This window comes from Lygodium microphyllum, chromosome 8 (assembly GCF_053477565.2).
Source record: "Lygodium microphyllum isolate KBCC chromosome 8, Lygodium_microphyllum_v1.1.10, whole genome shotgun sequence".
NCBI lineage: Eukaryota > Viridiplantae > Streptophyta > Polypodiopsida > Schizaeales > Lygodiaceae > Lygodium > Lygodium microphyllum.
In genome coordinates this window covers 48,997,928-49,016,088 of record NC_141142.1, presented here as the reverse complement: position 1 = coordinate 49,016,088, position 18,161 = coordinate 48,997,928, and the positions used below count along the sequence as shown (strand labels likewise).

The following is an 18,161-nucleotide window of genomic DNA, read 5'->3' as shown; positions in this document are numbered from 1 at the left end:
CCAATTTTGTAGTCAAGGACTCACAAGATTTTACGCCAAGGGAACTAGGATAACATGTATTACTAAAAGGGCCTTCAACCAACAATTAGCCAACTATGGTCATTAGTTCACCACATGGGGAAAACAAGATCATGGCCTTCAAGGTTGACTCCACCACAACAATAGACCTTGAGGTCCTACCTATCTAGTGCATCTTGGAGCCCTCAATATGCCAATCAAAGGTCTTTTGAGAGTTGATTCGAAGCCTTTTCAAGATGGCATATTTAGAAGGCTTGGCGCTAGTTGATTTTCGTCATTTAGGACCCCTCCACGCACCATTTTTACCAAGCTCTTAATCTTCCATTTTTCACTCACTTCATGGGTACTAGAAGGAAACATTTGGTACCATATTAGGAACTTTGGTATAACTTCACATCTAAAGTTACTATATTCGAATTGTACATTGGGCTGGTGACTTGATGTGGAGGCATATCCCTTCCACCCACCTTGGCTTCTCTCTTGTATTCCATCAAATCCACCCTTAAGAGGCTTTGAATATCTGGCTTCTAGCTTCTTTATGCTCCAATTATGTCATTGAGCCTATACATTTCCATCGACTTCGAACAATAAAATTAAACACACGATATTTTGCAAAGAGAACATAACCAAAAAAGGCACTTTACTTGAGGTGCCCAACATGCTCCTCTTCTTTCTCTAAAAGGCAAGATAAGTTTGCTATTTGGTTAGGAATCTTGGTGCATGGGCATTCTTAGGTGTTCTAGACCCTCCTCTCTTAGAAGGTAACATAATTGAACTAGCACAGGGAGGAACTTTGTGGCTTCTATAGTGTCCACATGCGCATGCCCACACACCCACATGCACAGACAGAACATGGATAAACATGCATTGCAATGTTTAGCTTGGAATATCCCCGATTGTTGCTGCAAATGCTGACAATGTTTTAGCATCTAGACTCAAAATGCATCAATTACCTGTCAAACATATTCATATGGGGCCTAAGGTTTACCTCATGACTATTCTACTACACAGACAGTCAATCAGGGATATCATCAATGGGTGGAAAGTTCCATGTATAGCGAAGGATAAGAGTTTCCAAAAGCATCCAAGATGCTTTGGAGCCAACGAATGGAAATAACATGTTAAAAAAGAGATATAATAATGATGATCCTGAGTCTTACAACAGAAAGAGGGTCACCCACAAGACAAGAAAAGCAAGAAATCAACAACATAGGCAACAAGAGAAACATCAACACAAGTGGTGAGGGATGAAGGATAGAGACCATGTTACAAGAGTGCATGTATAAATAGGAGGGGAGGCCACACCATGCCTCGGTATTTCCGACAATGTCTATTAAGATTGTCATCGGAAATACTTGCCATTGAAGCGACGCAAAGGTCCTTCAAGGGCAAGTGAGGAGGTGATCTCTTTGGATCATGAGATCTCGGATGCAGAAGACGATCCCTCTGCAACTGTCTCGGTTTCTTCTGTTGGAGGGGCCTCTTCTATCCCATCTAGAAAAATCCATTCGAGTGGTGTATCCATGCCCAAGAGATAGTCACTCTTGTCCAAACAACGTGGCAAGTTTCCAGTCCTCTCTCCTTTCTCAAGGAGAGGCAAAGGCAAGCAGAAATAGAGATTCTACGCACCATAATTGAGTGCAATCTCTCTTTCCATATTCTCAAGAATGTCCACGTATAGCAAGTGCATTGACTTTGATAGAATACTGTGTGTTATGCACAAAGATTAAGGCTTGAATGTGAAAAAGATGTTCTATGAACACAGCTCCTTGACATCTGGAGATGTTAACAGTTGAAATTATGATTATTGACCATCAGGCTAATATACACAGGAAATGCACACAGGAGGTTTACAGTTGAAATTATGGTTATTAACCATCATGCTAATATACAGAGGAAATGCACACTTTACAGAGCACCATGAAATCAATACTCAACATGGTAAGACCATGTGCATCTGTCCTTACAAGATAAATTTAGACAGATCTGACTTTGTCAAAAGATGTCCTACAGCAGCTCTCACTTTCTGCAAGAAACAGTACTATGTTATATTGAAAAGGTCCCAACGGTACAAACAAAAGTACAGTAATAAGTGAATTCTGAATGTATACCTCCTTGTCGATCACATATCTACTCCCTGCTTTTTCTGGGGCGTTGAAGCTAATATCTTCAACAACTTTTTCAATCACCTGGATTAAAAGATTTACATGCATAAGCAGTAATGCATGAGTGGAACACTTGATTAGAGATTATCTTGCACAGTCAACTTACCGTATGTAATCTTCTTGCACCAATATTGTCCACAGATCTATTTACCTGCATAACATCAACACGGAATATGACTCAATCAATCTTTTCAGTGTGATACTCTGTAGGCCATTAACCTAAACTACACCATCTAAGAAAAATGCCAAAAAACGTTATACACAAGTTTTGCATGAATACATAACTGGTCCCTAGTATGATGCAAAGGAATCCTGCTGCTCCCACTCTTGCCTTCCCCACCAATGCTAGTGTATTAATTACGAAAAAAAGTACAACGTTACAAGATTACAAGAAGCAAGGTGGCTCTAGGCCATCATGCATAGACCAGATACAAGAGATTCAGCAGATGAAAAAAGACACGAGTGCAAGACGCATGCCAGATGGTCCTCTTCATAGAGAATCAAGAGTTTTGATGAGATTTTGTTGCGTAGGCCTGGGCCTTTGCTGCCAATGTCTCTGGCACACCATCTTCAAAGAAGCCTCCCAGTTGGGTCATTGATGTACGGCTCATGAGGAAGAAGGCGTGTTTGTAGGGTGGGAGGTAGAACTTGGATGCTTGCGATCCCATGGAATGATGACTCTGCCAGCAGCATCAAAGGCCACCTGAGCTAGAGGGCCATGGGCGCGTGGCGATGACTGGCTCAATTGTTGCTGTTGCAGTTTTGTTATTTGGGGGGCAATGGATCCTTGGCAAGAGTGGGAACTTGAGTAGTAGGCACACTGGAGCATTTATCCTGGTGATATAAATAAGTGTAGAGGGGGCCCAATGAAAGCAAGAAGGATCAATAGGTGTTGTGGACACAGACGTCTCCTTGGCTTTTCCCTTATTGCGTTGGCAGGCTTTTGTCCATCCCTCTGTTTCCAAGTCTGAATAAGAAGCTCGTTGCTTGCCTTTAGACTTACTGGGCTGAATAATCTGTTGCTGGGAGGAAGTGGAGACATGTTTTGTTACTTGTCCATGGGCTGATCCAGCAAGGTGCTCTTTTCAGTCTTGGCATTCAGCCATGAAATGACCCAGTTGGCCACATGAGAAACAATGACCAACAAAAGTACCCCACTAGAGTTGGAACCAAAGAAGCTGCAAGCTGCAACAATTGAGGTGCAACCAGTTGGATCTCTTTATGGTGGTATCCCATAGCATGCACAATCTGTTTCTGTTGGCTGCCTTCAGACTTGGGGGTACCAACACAGTGCCTATGGCAGCCATTGCATCCTTGAGAAGGGCCCAATAAACAACCGGGCAATTCTCCACTTCCACACAGAGACAGGACATTCCTGCTTGAGTAAACATTGGAAATCTTCCATTAGATGCCATGAGACAATATGTACCAACTGTTTATCAAAGAAAAGGGGCTGCTTATTGAGGAGAAGATCCTGTGGCAAAGTAGAAAGAAGCACAACCTCATAGAATCCAAACGGACCGGTGAAGGTCTCCACACAATCAGACTTAAGGAAGAGTTTAACCACTAACAGATCCTGGCAAGCATAGGAACCCGGCCGATGAAAAAAAGAATATGCCTCGCTCATGAAAAGTAAAAAAGGAATGAAGAACCTCCCAAGGATGCACTTGTGTATCCAAAATATCCTCCTCCACACATGTAGGGCAAGATTAGGCACGGAGATCAAGATAGACAGACCTTACGCGCAGTGAGAGAGAGAGAGTACGAGTGAGCAGAGTAGAGAGTGAACACGTTTTTTGGTACAATGACAAGAGTACCACTTTAGGTTTTAGATAGATATATGTATGAAAGTACAATGTGCTAAGGGTGTGTTCACACCCGTGCACATATAAAAGGCACGATGGCCCTTTATTCCCAACAACCTCCCACCTAAAGGCAATGTACCTTAAGAGGAGAAAATAATCAGCTAAGTCTAAGTATGTACAAAGCTGAAATAAATATATCTATCCAACTCCCATCATCTGTCAGCAATGAGCAAACCGCTCTGCTGGAAGACCCTTCGTGAGAAGGTCTGCAAGATTATAATCTGTATGCACTTTGACAAGCTCAATGCTCTTGCTGTCAAGTACATCTCTAATGAAGTGATACTTCACCTATATGTGCTTTGTCTTTGCATGAAAGACAGGATTCCGTGCTAGCATGATAGCACTCTGACTATCACAATGGAGAACAGGTAACTCTGTGATGCCAAGCTCTCCCACCAGACGTGAAAGCCATAAAGCCTCCTTGCATGCCTCAGTGGCAGCTACATACTCTACCTCTGTAGTAGACAATGCAACATACTTTTGTAGCCTGGAGATCCAAGAGACTGCTCCTCTTGTGAAAGTAAACACATACCCAAAAGTGGACTTCATGCGGTCCGCATGACCAGTATAGTCTGCATCTGTAAAGCCAACAACAGATGCCTTCTGCTTTTCAAAGCAGATGCAAAGCTCCTTTGTGCCTTTGAGGTATCTCATAATACATTTCACTGCATCCCAATGCTTCTTGCAAGGGGGTGCCATATATCTGCTAACCACTCCCACTGCAAAAGCAATGTCAGGACATGTAGCAACCATAGCATACATCAAACTGTCAACAGCTAAAGCATATGGTATCTTGGCCATTTCAGCCTTCTCATCATCAGATGTAGGGCTGTCCTCTGCACTGAGTTTCACATATGGAGGCAATGGAACCCCAATTGTTTTCCCCCCTCCATATTGAAATGTTGCAAAACTTTGGAGATATACTCCTGCTTAAATAGATCGAGTAAACCTTTAGATCTATCTCTGAGTATTCGCATGCCAAGAATGTGATTTGCATCACCCAAATCCTTCATGTAAAAGCTGCCATGAAGACTTTGCTTCAATGAATCCAAGGCATGAGTATCCCTGCCAGCAATCAGCATGTCATCAACATACAAAACCAAGATAATCAGGATGCCATCTGTTGCCTTCTTGGTGTACAAGCAGTGATCCACTGGACTTCTATGAAAGCCTTGGGACTACATGAATGTATCAAACTTATGATACCATTCTCTTGGTGCTTGTTTCAGCCCATACAAACTCCTTTTGAGTTTACATACCATTTTTTCTTTCCCTTGTTCAACAAACCCTTCAGGCTGCTCCATATATATGTCTTCATGCAGATCACCATGTAAAAACACAGTCTTTACATCCATCTGTATACGTTCCATATCCTCAACTACAACCAAGCCCAAAATGATTCTCAATGTAGTCATCTTGACTACACGAGAGAAAATCTCATCAAAGTCAATTCCATGCTCCTGCTTGTACCCTTTTGCGACCAATCTTGCTTTGTACTCTGGTAAGGAACCAGAAGTGACCTTCATTTTGTAAACACATTTGCATGGAAGGGTTTTCTGCGCTTTAGGCAACTGCACCAAGTCCCAAGTGCCATTTTTTTCAAGAGATTCCATCTCTGACAGCATGGCTTTATACCATTTCTTGCTATCCTGTTTGTCCATTGCTTCCTTGAAGCAAGACCGTTCACCATAGTCTGTCAACATGACATACTCAACCACATTAATTGTACCAGGAATAAATCTGTCAGGTTGTCTAGTAGCCCTAGACGACCTCCTAACCCAAAGGTCATTGTTTGCTGGCTGTTCCTGCAAATTTCCATTTTCAGCATGCTGTCCTAGCATTTCAACCTACAAATCAGCATTAACAGCTTGCTGTCTTGGTTGTTCCTGCATGGCTCATTTTCATGGGCAATAGCTAGCTAATCATTTCCTGCATTTACAGGTTCATTTACAGCAGGTATTTGCTGCTGTACAACGGGCACATTTTGCTGTCCAAAAGGTATTTCTTCCCGGAATACAACCCTACGGACCTCCTCACTCTTTTCGGGCTGTTTGTGCATGCGATCTTCCCGGAAGATAACGTCATTGCTGCGTACTATTTTCCTTTTCTCGGGATCCCACAATTTATACCCCATTTCACTCTCATCACCATATCCTAGGAAAATGCATTTACAGGAATTTGGCTCAAGTTTGCTGGGTTTTTCTTTACGAATGTGCACAAAAGCCTTGCAACCAAACACTTTCAAAGAGCATATGAAGGTGGCTTGCCCGACCACGCTTCTTGGGGAACTCCTCCCCTCCAAAGACATGTTTGGTGACCGATTAATCAAGTGAATGGCTGTCATAACAGCCTCTGCCCAAAAACCATGGGGTAATGTAGCACGAGACAGCATCGTACGGACCTTATCCTGTATGGTCCGATACATATGCTCTGCAACTCCATTTTGGGGCGGATTATGAGGAGTAGTGAGCTCCCTCTTTATCCCTTTGCTGTCACAAAATGCCTGAAAGGCTTTGGACACATATTCCCCACCATTGTTAGAGCGAAGACACTTAAGTGTCTTATCTGTTTGATTTTCAACCAATGCCAAGAATTTTTTAAACTTATCAAGCACTTCATCATTGCTACGAATAGGGTAAACCCATACTTTCCGTGTAGCATCATCGACAAAGGTGACAAAATATTTCTTTCCCCCTAAAGATAATCCTGGCATTTGATATACATTCGAATGTACTAACTCTAGAGGAGAAGATTTCAAAGAAAGAGACTTTTTGTGAGAAGTCTGTGCATGTTTGCCATAAATATAATGATCACAGTGCTGAAAATCAGCATAACGAGGACAAGGCAAGTAACCCAAACGAGAAAGCACTTTCATTCCTTTTTGACTCATGTGTCCCAACCGGCCATGCCACAAAGAAACACTTGGCTACTCGGTCACGGCAACAACATGGTCACGCACACTAAATACATGAAGTGGATACAAAGTATCACTCTTGCAGCCTCTGGCAATAACCCTAGATCCCTTACAGATCTTCCATTTTCCATCACCAAAGGTGGTATGAAAACCATCATCATCTAGCTGCCCTGTGCTAATCAAGCTCTTCTTGAGTTGAGGTACATGCCGTACATGTTGAAGTGTAAAGATAGAGCCATGCTGAAACTGTAACTGCACACTGCCAATACCTGCAATCTCACGTGCATAGTTGTCCCTAAGATGGACAACACCATGTCAACCCCCTGTATATGCGGAAAACCACTCACGATGAGGGGTGACATGAAAGAAAGCACCTGAATCAAGAATCTAGGTATGCATGTCATCATCTATATCTGCAAGTAGAGCATGTGCACCAAAATATGAAGAGACAAAGAGTACATCCCTCCCACTGTCACTGTCATGAGTGATTGCATTCACCTCTTCAATTTTTACACTGCTTTTCTTAGGCTGAGTGTCCTTTTTCTCTTCCTTGCAGTCATCTGTTTTCTTGCCTTTTCCTTTCTCTTTCTTCCATTTGTAGCAGTCACGTTTAAAGTGACCCTTATTGCCACAATGATGGCATTCAACATCTTTTCCACGTGATTCACTGCGTCCCTTGCCATCATATTTTCCCTTTTGCTGTGATCTGCCCCTAGTATGCAAAGCACTGGAAGACTTACTAGATGCATTGTTCTGCCGATTCATCTCTTCCATAAGTAGAGCACTCTCTACATCAGCATACAAAAGGATCACATTAGAATTGCTCATAGCAGTTCTGAATGTATCCCAACTCTCTGGTAGTGTGCAAAGCAAGAAAGTAGCCTTAAATTCCTCATCAATCATGAGGCAACCAGCTGGCTGAAAATGGAGTTAGACTCACTCAAGTGAGTAGACATTGCTGTACCTTCTTTCATATGCAAATCCATAAGCTTTTTCAGCCAATACACTTTACTTGCATCTCTCTTCTATGCATACAGTTCTTCCAGTCTAGTCCATATAGCATATGCAGAATCCAAACCTTCAATGTTGAAGAGCAAGGCATCAGAAATCGATAGCTCTATGATTGAGCGTACAAGCTCATTCAACTCATCCCAATCGTCTTGATCCATGTCCGCAGGCTTTGCCCCTTTAGTTTTGATCGGCTTTGCCTGCTTCTTTTGTGACAAGATATTGTAGCAGTGTTTTTGTCACAATGCAAAATTATGTGCACCTTCAAGCTTCTTTATATGCATCAAATTACTGCTGTCATTGCTGCAACCATGGTTTTTAGCTCAAATGTGACCAAAAAACCAGTAAATGCAGGCCCAAATTGTCACCCAAGTGACCAAGGTACAAACAAGTACCAATCAGCAATAAATGACCACACAGAAGTACAGATTTCAGATCTGTAATTCAGTTTTCAGAAGCACCAAACCAAGTGCTACAGCATTATCCAACTGATTACAGCTGTTCCAAAGGGCATGTGCATCACATTACATGAGAAATCCCAAAATTTCAGCTGCAATTTCTGTTTTACGTGTACCCACGGGCATAAAATTTGACATGAACGGTCAAAAGCCCCAAAATTGCAAATTTTACCAAGTGTTGATGTCCAAATTGCGCGGAATTCAACCTGCATGTACATAAAATGACCAAATGCTGCACAAATTTTGCCCAAATCGCAAAAGCCCCAAATTGCACGGGCTCCAATGTGCCTCAATGTCAAGAAATTGGGTAAATTTCAGTCCAATTTTGCATGTACATTAAAATCCCCAAATGTTGGAGGCAAGATTTCACAAATTCCTGCAATTTCTGAGACAAATGTGCTCGTCTTGCATCACATTCTCCAAATCTGGGACAAGCCCCAAATTTTATGGGTCCAATGTTGAGAAATTTCACTCAGATGAGCAAAATTTCAATAATTTTGGCGAGATCCCCAATTCAAATGTGCACAATGTCTGCAATTTCTAACGCAGATGCCTCAATTTTGCATGAACAGTACTCAGTCTGAAGAAGCCCCAAATTTCCGGGCCAAAATTGCACAAGTCTGGCCTTTTGTGCCTGGCGTGCGAAACCCCATCAAGAAAGGGGTAGAATCTGATTTTATTTTTTCCTTTAAAAAAAGGGAGAATAGGAACGTGACGGAACGGGGTTCCGTTGACCCGTGGAACGTGGTTTGAATGTAGCCTGTCCCAGGGGCGCCGTCAACGCCTGCTGAAGCCGTCACGCGCTCGTCACCCCCGTTGCCCGTCACGTAGCTGAGCAGCCGTCTTGCCCGCCACATTTGGCGCCTATCGCCATGCAACACTGGTCGTCGTGCCCGCCGTGCAGTCGTGTTCCCTGCAGATGTCGCACCCTCTGGTCCACGCCTGCCACGCTGTCGCCTGTCACCATCACGCGACTGACCTGTCGCTCCTCCTGCTACAGTCGATTGTCTTTGCTTGTTGCTCTTGTCGATTGCCTCTTGCTAGCTCTGATACTAGTTTGTAGAGCAAGGTTAGGCACGGAGATCGAGGTAGACAGACCTTACCCGCAGTGAGAGAGACAGAGAGAGTGCAAGTGAGCAGAGTAGAGAGTGATCGGTACAATGACAAGAGTACCACTTTAGGTTTTAGATAGATATATGTATGAAAGTATGTGGGAGCCTTCGCTCAACCGCCAAGACCCACGGACCGCTTATTGTTTCAAGCGTTCCAAGCCGAGCACTAATGGCTACCTCTCACATAGCCGACGCGCCATCCATATCTACGGGTGTAGTGAGCTTACCTCCATGCCGTTCGAGTTACCTCCTCTCCCGCGCACTCCGGTAGCTCCATGATCTAAGTGCAAGCTTCAAGCAAGCTCCATCCTCAAGCTCCACGCTCCAAGCTCCATTGCCGCGAGCAAGAGAAGAGAAGAGAAGAGAAGAGAAGAAGACAGGAGAAGATGGAGAGCCTCTCCTCCTCGGTCCCTCACCCTCACACACTCACTCCCTCACACTCTCACACTCCCTCTCTCAAGCACAAGCTCAAGCAAGCAAGAACAAGAAGAAGAAGAAGAAGAAGAAGAGGAGAGCTACTTTTGGCCACACACAAGAATGAGCTTCTCATTCACTTTTCAACTTTATATACAAAACCCTAAATCCCTTTTGGGCGGTCATCCCCTTTTCCCATTTTTTACATGGCCGGGCGTAGCCTAGGCCCTTTTTCCCGTTGTCCTTCTATCTTCCTAGCTTTCTTTCCACCGCCCGTCTACCTTTACAAATTGCACGGGTGAGAGCCCGACGCTCCTTGAATTAAACCATGATGCGCTTGCGCTTTTTACAATAGTTTGACTTGCGCTTTTCCTCGTGCGCCTTTGTCTTCCGTTTCTCTTTGCCTTGGCCTTTGTCTTTATCTTCTGTTTTAGCTTTCCGGATTTTCCACCGCTTGGCACTCTTTTACAAGATTTCAGGGTGCGCCTTTATATTTTAAAATGCGCCTTTGCCCTTTTGCATTTCCCTTGGACTTTTAAGGTTGCCCTTGTACTTTTGGCCTTTTCTCCTCTTCTTTCTTCAGTCGGGCTACCTTTTTTCCGCCTTTGACCTGCATCTTTTTTATTTCCTTTTGCTTTCTTCGTGTTGGGGTTAACATTACCCCTCTCCTAGACGAGTGCCAGTCCCATGGCACTCACCGTCGTAAGTAGCAGGCTGTAGCATGCACCGAAGACGTGGGTGACAAGGACGCCTGTGGCTGCCATGATGGAGTGTTGCTAGTGGTGGGGAGGAAGGTCGTTGGTGGATAAGTGGTAGGTGGTAGGGCAATGGGAGTTGGTGGTAGGGCTGTTCTTTGAGGGGGTTGCATTGATGGAGTACAAGTGGCGGTTTGTTTAGGGATTCTGTACATGATGATTCTTGGCAGGCTTACAGGGTGAGAAGGATAGGAATTCAGAGTTGAGTGTTGATGAAGAGCGAACAACACCTTCGTTGGAGTCTTCAATGCCTGCAATTGGAAAACCTCTCATGTGGTCTCTCCTTAAGGGGTAGTGCTAGTCTTCTTATCGTGCACAAGACATATTTTGATTAGTTTGGGAGACAGGTCGAACTCTGAGCAAGCCTGGAGTATTGTCATGCACTTGAGGACCCAAATTGTGTTTATACTTTGGTGCAGATATTATGTGAGTGCTCGTGCATACTTAGATATTACATGGTTAGAAGACCGCGGGTTAGTTTCTCGTAACTATGCGTGGATGAAGCAAAGTTGTCCATGTTGAGAAGAAGTACAAGAGGTATAGGAGACATCCTTTGCATTGTGACTGCACGACGTATCATAAGTGAATACAGGGACACCGCACTTTTGGTAGCTGAAAGCTATTGGTTTTGCTTGATGAGGACGGTGTACTTTTCATGGCTAATCGTGCGGTGCTTACCACCACTGATTGCAAGGGTACTAAGGCAGAGTGCAAGAGAGAATTGTGCAAGTGGATCAGGGTGACAGGTCTAACCATAGGCGAGACAAGCTCCCTAGGTATGTCCTGCCCTTGATGTGCCCTGAACAATTGTGGGTGATGCTAAAGGGCTAGGAGACTAGGGACGGAGCCAGTCGAGCAAGGTCACTAGACGTACCTGATTTGAGGATCCCTAGGTGCTGTGCTGTGATCAAGGATGCTTCTTATCTTTTCATTCGTTTCTTTTTCTTTCCTTTTTTTTTTTTTTTGTAGACTTACCTGAGTATAACCATTACAATATGTTGAGGCTATCAGGCTTTCAATGGGTTGGAAAGTGTCAAGCTTCGAAGGCTCAGGAAATGGACAGTACAATGATGATTGTGCCCTAGCCTCGTTGTTAGAGAAGCCGTTGTTGAGATGGGGAGACACACTTCAGATATTGCAACTTCCTTGCGACACACGCGATGTTGGTACGATTGAGGTAACGACTGCCGTGAGCCAACTATAGAGCTTGACCCAGAAGGGGAGCGTGACCCATAAATGTACTTTGGGCCATGTGATGTGGGCGGTTGGCAGCGTGGCTCTGCCGCGGCTCCTTGTGGGGTCGATGGTCTTGCGGTGATCGGGCATTGAACACTTTCGCGCAAAGACCTGTCTCATCCTGTATCCACTTGTCGCTTCATGAGAGTACATGTATGGTCTTTGCCGCAACTATAATAAACCAGTGTAATGCAAGGAGACATCACTTATCTGAATTCTATGGTGTTGACTTAGACATTTATCACCTGCGCTTGATTAGCTTTTTCTTTTGCTAAAGACGTGAAATATATTAAACGCAGATATGAAAAGTTCGTACAATTCGGGAACATGTCAACATTTAACCTTTTAAAGACAAAAAGTTATGGCCAGGTAGCATTTGATAAGCCCTTTATACAACATGGGGCTACTCTATTTGTACGAGGCGGGGCGAGTCTGGGTGGCCGGGTGATTGGGGTTGTGCTGGTGTAGGACTCCTGTGGGGTTGGGTAGGGAACATGTCGGCCGGGACATGAATGGTGTAGTCTCGGCCTACTACCGTCTCCAGAATGTCTTTGAACAATTCATTAAATTCTTCTCTTTCCCGAGCTGCCCTTTCTGCCCTTGAGCATTTGGGGCCCGAGCGTGAGCTGGGGGTTCGTGCTACTAGTGCTACCACCTGTTGCGTGTTTTGAGTCTCGACTTTCTTGACTCGAGGATTCTTCGGCTTTTGCCCTGGACGGTGTCGCTTAGGGCCTCGCTTCTTGGCATACCTCTTGATAGTGGGCACATAGCGCTCCGGTGGAGGGGCGCGTGCCACATGCTCCCGTCTTTTGCAAAGAGCATCCTTGCATCCCAGGTGTCCATGGTTCTCCATGTGTTTCGTCTGGAAGCCTGCAAGATGCAACCCAAGGGTTTAGACCTTGATATAGGATACAACTGTTCGTAGGAAGGGATTTCAGTGTGGGTTAGCAAGCGCATATGGCAAGAAGGGGAGGGGTGAGGCATGCAATGTTTGTTGTAGAGGGATGGCCCCCAAGATGATGTTCGTTTTGCCACTAGTCATTAGCAGATATTGGCTCATGCTAAGTTGTGTGGACTGGCTGTCATGGAGTCGGACAAGTCACATCCTCGAAAGGATAGACCAAAAAGGGAAGAAGGTATATAGAAAGAGGCTACACCCTGTCTACACCATCAAAGTTGTTGGTCAAGGCTTCCTATGGCGGCAATGTGGGTTGCATGCCCTTTACTTGGAGGTGGGGCTGGTCACACGGTTTTTGAATGTGTGATGAGAGGAGGACTTGAGGAGCTAATTGACTCTGGCCTGCTGATAGTCGCTTTAGTTGCTCTATGTCTACGAGATTCGGTCGGCAGAGCATTTCATTGAACGTGACGGTTAAGCGCAGTTCGTCAGCCTCCTCGTCAGGGATTAGTCGCATGCGTTCATGTAAGAGCCTGTCGTAGTGCCCGTTAAGATGTTCTTGTTCTTCCCATGATAGAGGAAATATCAAGTAATCTCCAAGCTGCTCCTTGGGGATTGTGCCCATGTCCGCAAGGACGTAGACACGTGCGACCACTTTGAGCTTAGCATCCAACTCAGTTAAGCATTCTGTGACACTTCTATGTTCAACGAGGGCTTGCTCGGTTGCTATCTCATGCAACGTTCTAAGAGTTTCCTTAGGCTTTAGCATGGCTTGGGGCTCAGGCCTAGATGAGCAAGATTGGTTAGCGCTAGGATTTCTTATGCTCTTGGGGTTCTCATGTTTCTCCTGAGGTTTTGTTGCTATTTTGTCATGGTCCTTCTCAGATGTAACTAGTATAGATTTATCACCCTGTTGTGACGACGTTGTATCCACTCTTGATTGGTCAATGTGAGTTCTATTATCAGTGGATAGAGTGTTGCGATCAACTATTGATGGCAACGGTTGCTTTGGTTTTTCAGAGCACACGGGTGCGTCTGAGGGCTCACCGCTATTAGGAGAGGCATTAACGGGTTCTTTGGTGGATGGACTCGATGCTTTATTCCCCAGTTCCCCATCGCTCTTGATCTCAATGTTCTTGGGGCCCACAACCACCTGTGATTGTTGTTGCCTTTTGTAATTTCTCCTCTTTTTCTTGGTCAATGAAGGTGCATCGCTCAACGACTCAGGACCCTGAACTAGATCAACCGTTGATATGCTTGGTTGGGCCTCAGCATTTTCTTCCTCTAGTGTGTCCTTACGAGACATGGCCGTGGCCTGCTGAATAGCCTTGCTAGGTTGTGAGAGCACAATTACCTCCCTTTTCGGAGAGTCTAGTCCTTCAGCCAACTCCCTTGTGTTTAACCCCTCCAGCCTAGGCTTGAGGCACTTTGAAAGTGCTGGAGTTGTCGAGGAAGTTGGTTGCGACACCTCCTCCACAGGCAAACTATTAAGGACACGTTCCACAAGGGGCATTGTCACGGCCAAGGGCTGTGACTGCTGTGATCCCTGATTGGAAGTAGTAGCAGCTAGTTTAGTGGACTTGCTACCCTTGGTGGATTGCGGTGTCAAGTCCCTAAGGCAATCAGAAGTGGTTGTGTCTTTTGTTTCCATTTGAACATTCACCTGTGTAGATCGAACACGAGTTGATTCAGTCACCTTAGGTTGCACAGGCATATCCTTGTTCCGAGAGCTACAGATGGTGTCATGTCCCACCTCTTGGAAATTCGGAAGCTTAGATGGAGATGGAGATTGGGACTGAGCAGCCGCCCTTGACAACTGCTGTTGTGCTTCCTGTGTCCGTTTGGAAAAATAGAATGTAGGAGATCTAGGACTCTTAGGTGGGCTTGGCACTAGCTGAATGATTTGCTCGAGACTATTAGAAGATTGTGCCATTTGTTTTGTTGAGCAATTAGCCTTGCCTTGAGCAATATTGTGCCTATGATGCTTATTCTCCCCTTGGGAAGGCAAAGGCTCTTTGGGCACTAATGATTTTTGTGCATGCTCAATGGCTACATATGACATCTGTCTATTTAGCATGCTAGGCTGAGGCTCCTTCTTTCGAACAATCATGGCTGGTTTGTTGCCTCGAGACCTAGAGTTTCTCTTAGATTTTCTCCTGTGCTTCATTGCTTTTAATGCACTCTGGCCTTCAGTCGACCACGGAGGTTTAGCAAGGGGTTTTGGCACCCAAATCCATCGGTTGCCTGTATAATACCCTTGAGCACGTAGCAACGCTTTCGATATCCATCGCGGCGTTGTGCTGACCCTCCATAGATGCCTGCGTCTATAAGGCTTGGGCTTCTTTTGGGGTCTTCTACGATATTTTTAAGTCCAAAGCCTGTCCTTGGCATTGTCTCTTAACCTTTTTGGTTCGGGCATGGCCTCACTCACTGGCTCTCGTCGCTCGACCTGTACTTGTATTAACTCTTCCAGCAAGTCCTTGCCCTCGTTAACAGGCTTGACTGTTACGTCAGCACCTTCCTTGCCTTTCCCTCCGGGTATGTTGAGGTCACCCTTGCTAAAGGTCGTGACAATCCTTACACCCGGCAGTGTCAAGTGTATCCTCTGAGCTACGTAGCCCGCCTCATACTTGGTAGTCTTTTTGAAGGGCCTTCCTAGGAGGATTTCCTTTCCACCATTCTCGCTATTGGGAGGGACATAGAACAGGAGTGACAAGCTTTCTGTTTCAATTGTTACAAGGATTCTGCACTTCCCTAGAAGTGCTTGTGGGTGTTCCCCGTAAGGATTAAGAGTTGCATCCGTCGGTGTGAGCTCTGGTTGGTCTAGTAGGGTCCATGATTCATAGGTCAAGACATTAAAATCTGCTCCTCATTAATTAGAGCATCAATAGTATGCTCTCTTTTCGCGGTGAGTTTGACCCTAAGATAAGCAGGTGGTACTATATCTTCATCTTCCGGGTCTTGGCTTGTAATTTTAAGCCTTCTCACAGATTCCCTTGAGTTCTCGACTGCACGACCAGATGTGGATTCTCCACTGCTGTCTTGGATCGTCAGTGCAATGCGAATACCATCTTCAACCCCCTCGCTTCCTACCTATCTCAAGCACTGGTTCGGGGGAAACCCTACTCCAATGCTCGATTCGAAGCGTGCAAGCGCTCAAGGCTTGAATCCGTTGGTCCCGGCAACGGAACCAAAATGTGGGAGCCTTCGCTCAACCGCCAAGACCCACGGACCGCTTATTGTTTCAAGCGTTCCAAGCCGAGCACTAATGGCTACCTCTCACATAGCCGACGCGCCATCCATATCTACGGGTGTAGTGAGCTTACCTCCATGCCGTTCGAGTTACCTCCTCTCCCGCGCACTCCGGTAGCTCCACGATCCAAGTGCAAGCTTCAAGCAAGCTCCATCCTCAAGCTCCACGCTCCAAGCTCCATTGCCACGAGCAAGATAAGAGAAGAGAAGAGAAGAGAAGAAGAGAGGAGAAGATGGAGAGCTTCTCCTCCTCGGTCCCTCACCCTCACACACTCACTTCCTCACACTCTCACACTCCCTCTCTCAAGCACAAGCTCAAGCAAGCAAGAACAAAAAGAAGAAGAAGAAGAGGAGAGCTACTTTTGGCCACACACAAGAATGAGCTTCTCATTCACTTTTCAACTTTATATACAAAACCCTAAATCCCTTTTGGGCGGTCATCCCCTTTTCCCCTTTTTTACATGGCCGGCTGTAGCCTAGGCCATTTTTCCCGTTGTCATTCTATCTTCCTAGCTTTCTTTCCACCGCCCGTCTACCTTTACAAATTGCACGGCGCTCCTTGAATTAAACCATGATGCGCTTGCGCTTTTTTACAATAGTTTGACTTGCGCTTTTCCTCGTGCGCCTTTGTCTTCCGTTTCTCTTTGCCTTAGCCTTTGTCTTTATCTTCTGTTTTAGCTTTCCGGATTTTCCACCGCCTGGCACTCTTTTACAAGATTTCAGGGTGCGCCTTTATATTTTAAAATGCGCCTTTCCCCTTTTGCATTTCCCTTGGACTTTTAAGGTTGCCCTTGTACTTTTGGCCTTTTCTCCTCTTCTTTCTTCAGTCGGGCTACCTTTTTTCCGCCTTTGATCTACATCTTTTTTATTTCCTTTTGCTTTCTTCGTGTTGGGGTTAACAAAGTACAATGTACTAAGGGTGTGTTCACACCCATGCACATATAAAGGGACAATGGCCCTTTATTCCCAACAATACAAGCAAGAATAGTGTGGTGGTTATGCTCAACATACTCCTCTAAGAGAGCATTCGTTAACTTGAGCAATTGTCATGGATTTGATTCTTGCAAATCTTCTGAAGTAGAAACCACTTGAGCATATAAGCGAGGTGGAGAATCACCTAGATCACGGGCCTCAGGAGCAGTAGTAAATTCATCATGGAGATGCTTATTGCATTTGATAGATGGCTGAACATCAGTGGGGAGTGAAGTCATCTCGTTGGTGAAAGGCACTGTGTCTTCTTCCACTGCATCTTATACTGCTCCGCAGCAACCCCTAGTATTGTAGCTGTGGGAACAATGGTTTGGTATTAGTTGTTGTGACTAAGCCTAGGGGTTGTCTTTCATGATAATAGCAAATTCATAACTGATAGATGTAAATAGAGTTGTGTTCATATAAGTTTGACAAAAAAGGAAAAGTAGGCCATTTGTAGCATAATACAAGGTAAATCTTGATTCAAGAACATGAGAAAAATCTTGGGTAGCAGTCATCTTCACAAATCCTCATAAAAGACCATTGTGGATTATAGGTCAGGGCTTATATGAGATCCCACAGAACCTAGGAATCCAACGCATGCTACATAACATTACACCACATTGTGAATTTGACCCGTTATAATGAGTCTTATCACTAAGTGTGTTCATCATTGTAGCTATAGAGCGAAGAGGAGTGAGTGGGGGCTAACTAGGTGGCAAAACCTTAGAAGAGGATCAATTGGGTGGTACATGTGTATGGAGGTAGCTATCATATGCACTCTAGGACTTTGACCCACGAAAGATAATTTTCCCAAAAGTAGCATAGTGTCATGAGAACATCGATATTTGAAACCTCACTTAACATGTGGATTAATTTTTAATCACATGGTTAAGTAAATATTGCACATGTGAGGTGTAACTGGGATTAAAGTAAATTTATGAGCTCGAGACCGGAGGAAATCATGGGATGTCAAAGACAAAAGTTGCTATAAGTTATGCTACACAGTTACTTAGTGGTATCTAGTACCAGTTATTAGCCTAGGTCATTCATTTGGGTATAAGTGTCAGTTGGTGACACTAGGGAAGTGGCGTTTA

General features: G+C 44.8%; 1 protein-coding gene across 2 annotated transcripts in view; it reads right to left on the bottom strand.

Annotated features, from left to right (window-relative positions):
- Window positions 1-1,262: 1,262 nt before the first annotated feature.
- The window catches only part of LOC148032257 (uncharacterized), a 120,903-nt gene continuing 104,004 nt past the window's right edge, over window positions 1,263-18,161 (bottom strand). The window contains exons 11-13 of one of the 2 annotated variants that reach the window (XM_087682909.1): window positions 2,290-2,334; window positions 2,130-2,207; window positions 1,263-2,044 (exon numbers count right to left, since the gene is read on the bottom strand). In XM_087682909.1, the coding sequence (XP_087539035.1) occupies window positions 1,982-2,044; window positions 2,130-2,207; window positions 2,290-2,334 (186 nt within the window). In that variant the 3' untranslated portion in view covers window positions 1,263-1,981. The remainder of the gene's footprint in view (window positions 2,045-2,129; window positions 2,208-2,289; window positions 2,335-18,161) is intronic. The other variant, XM_087682908.1, reaches the window with a different exon arrangement.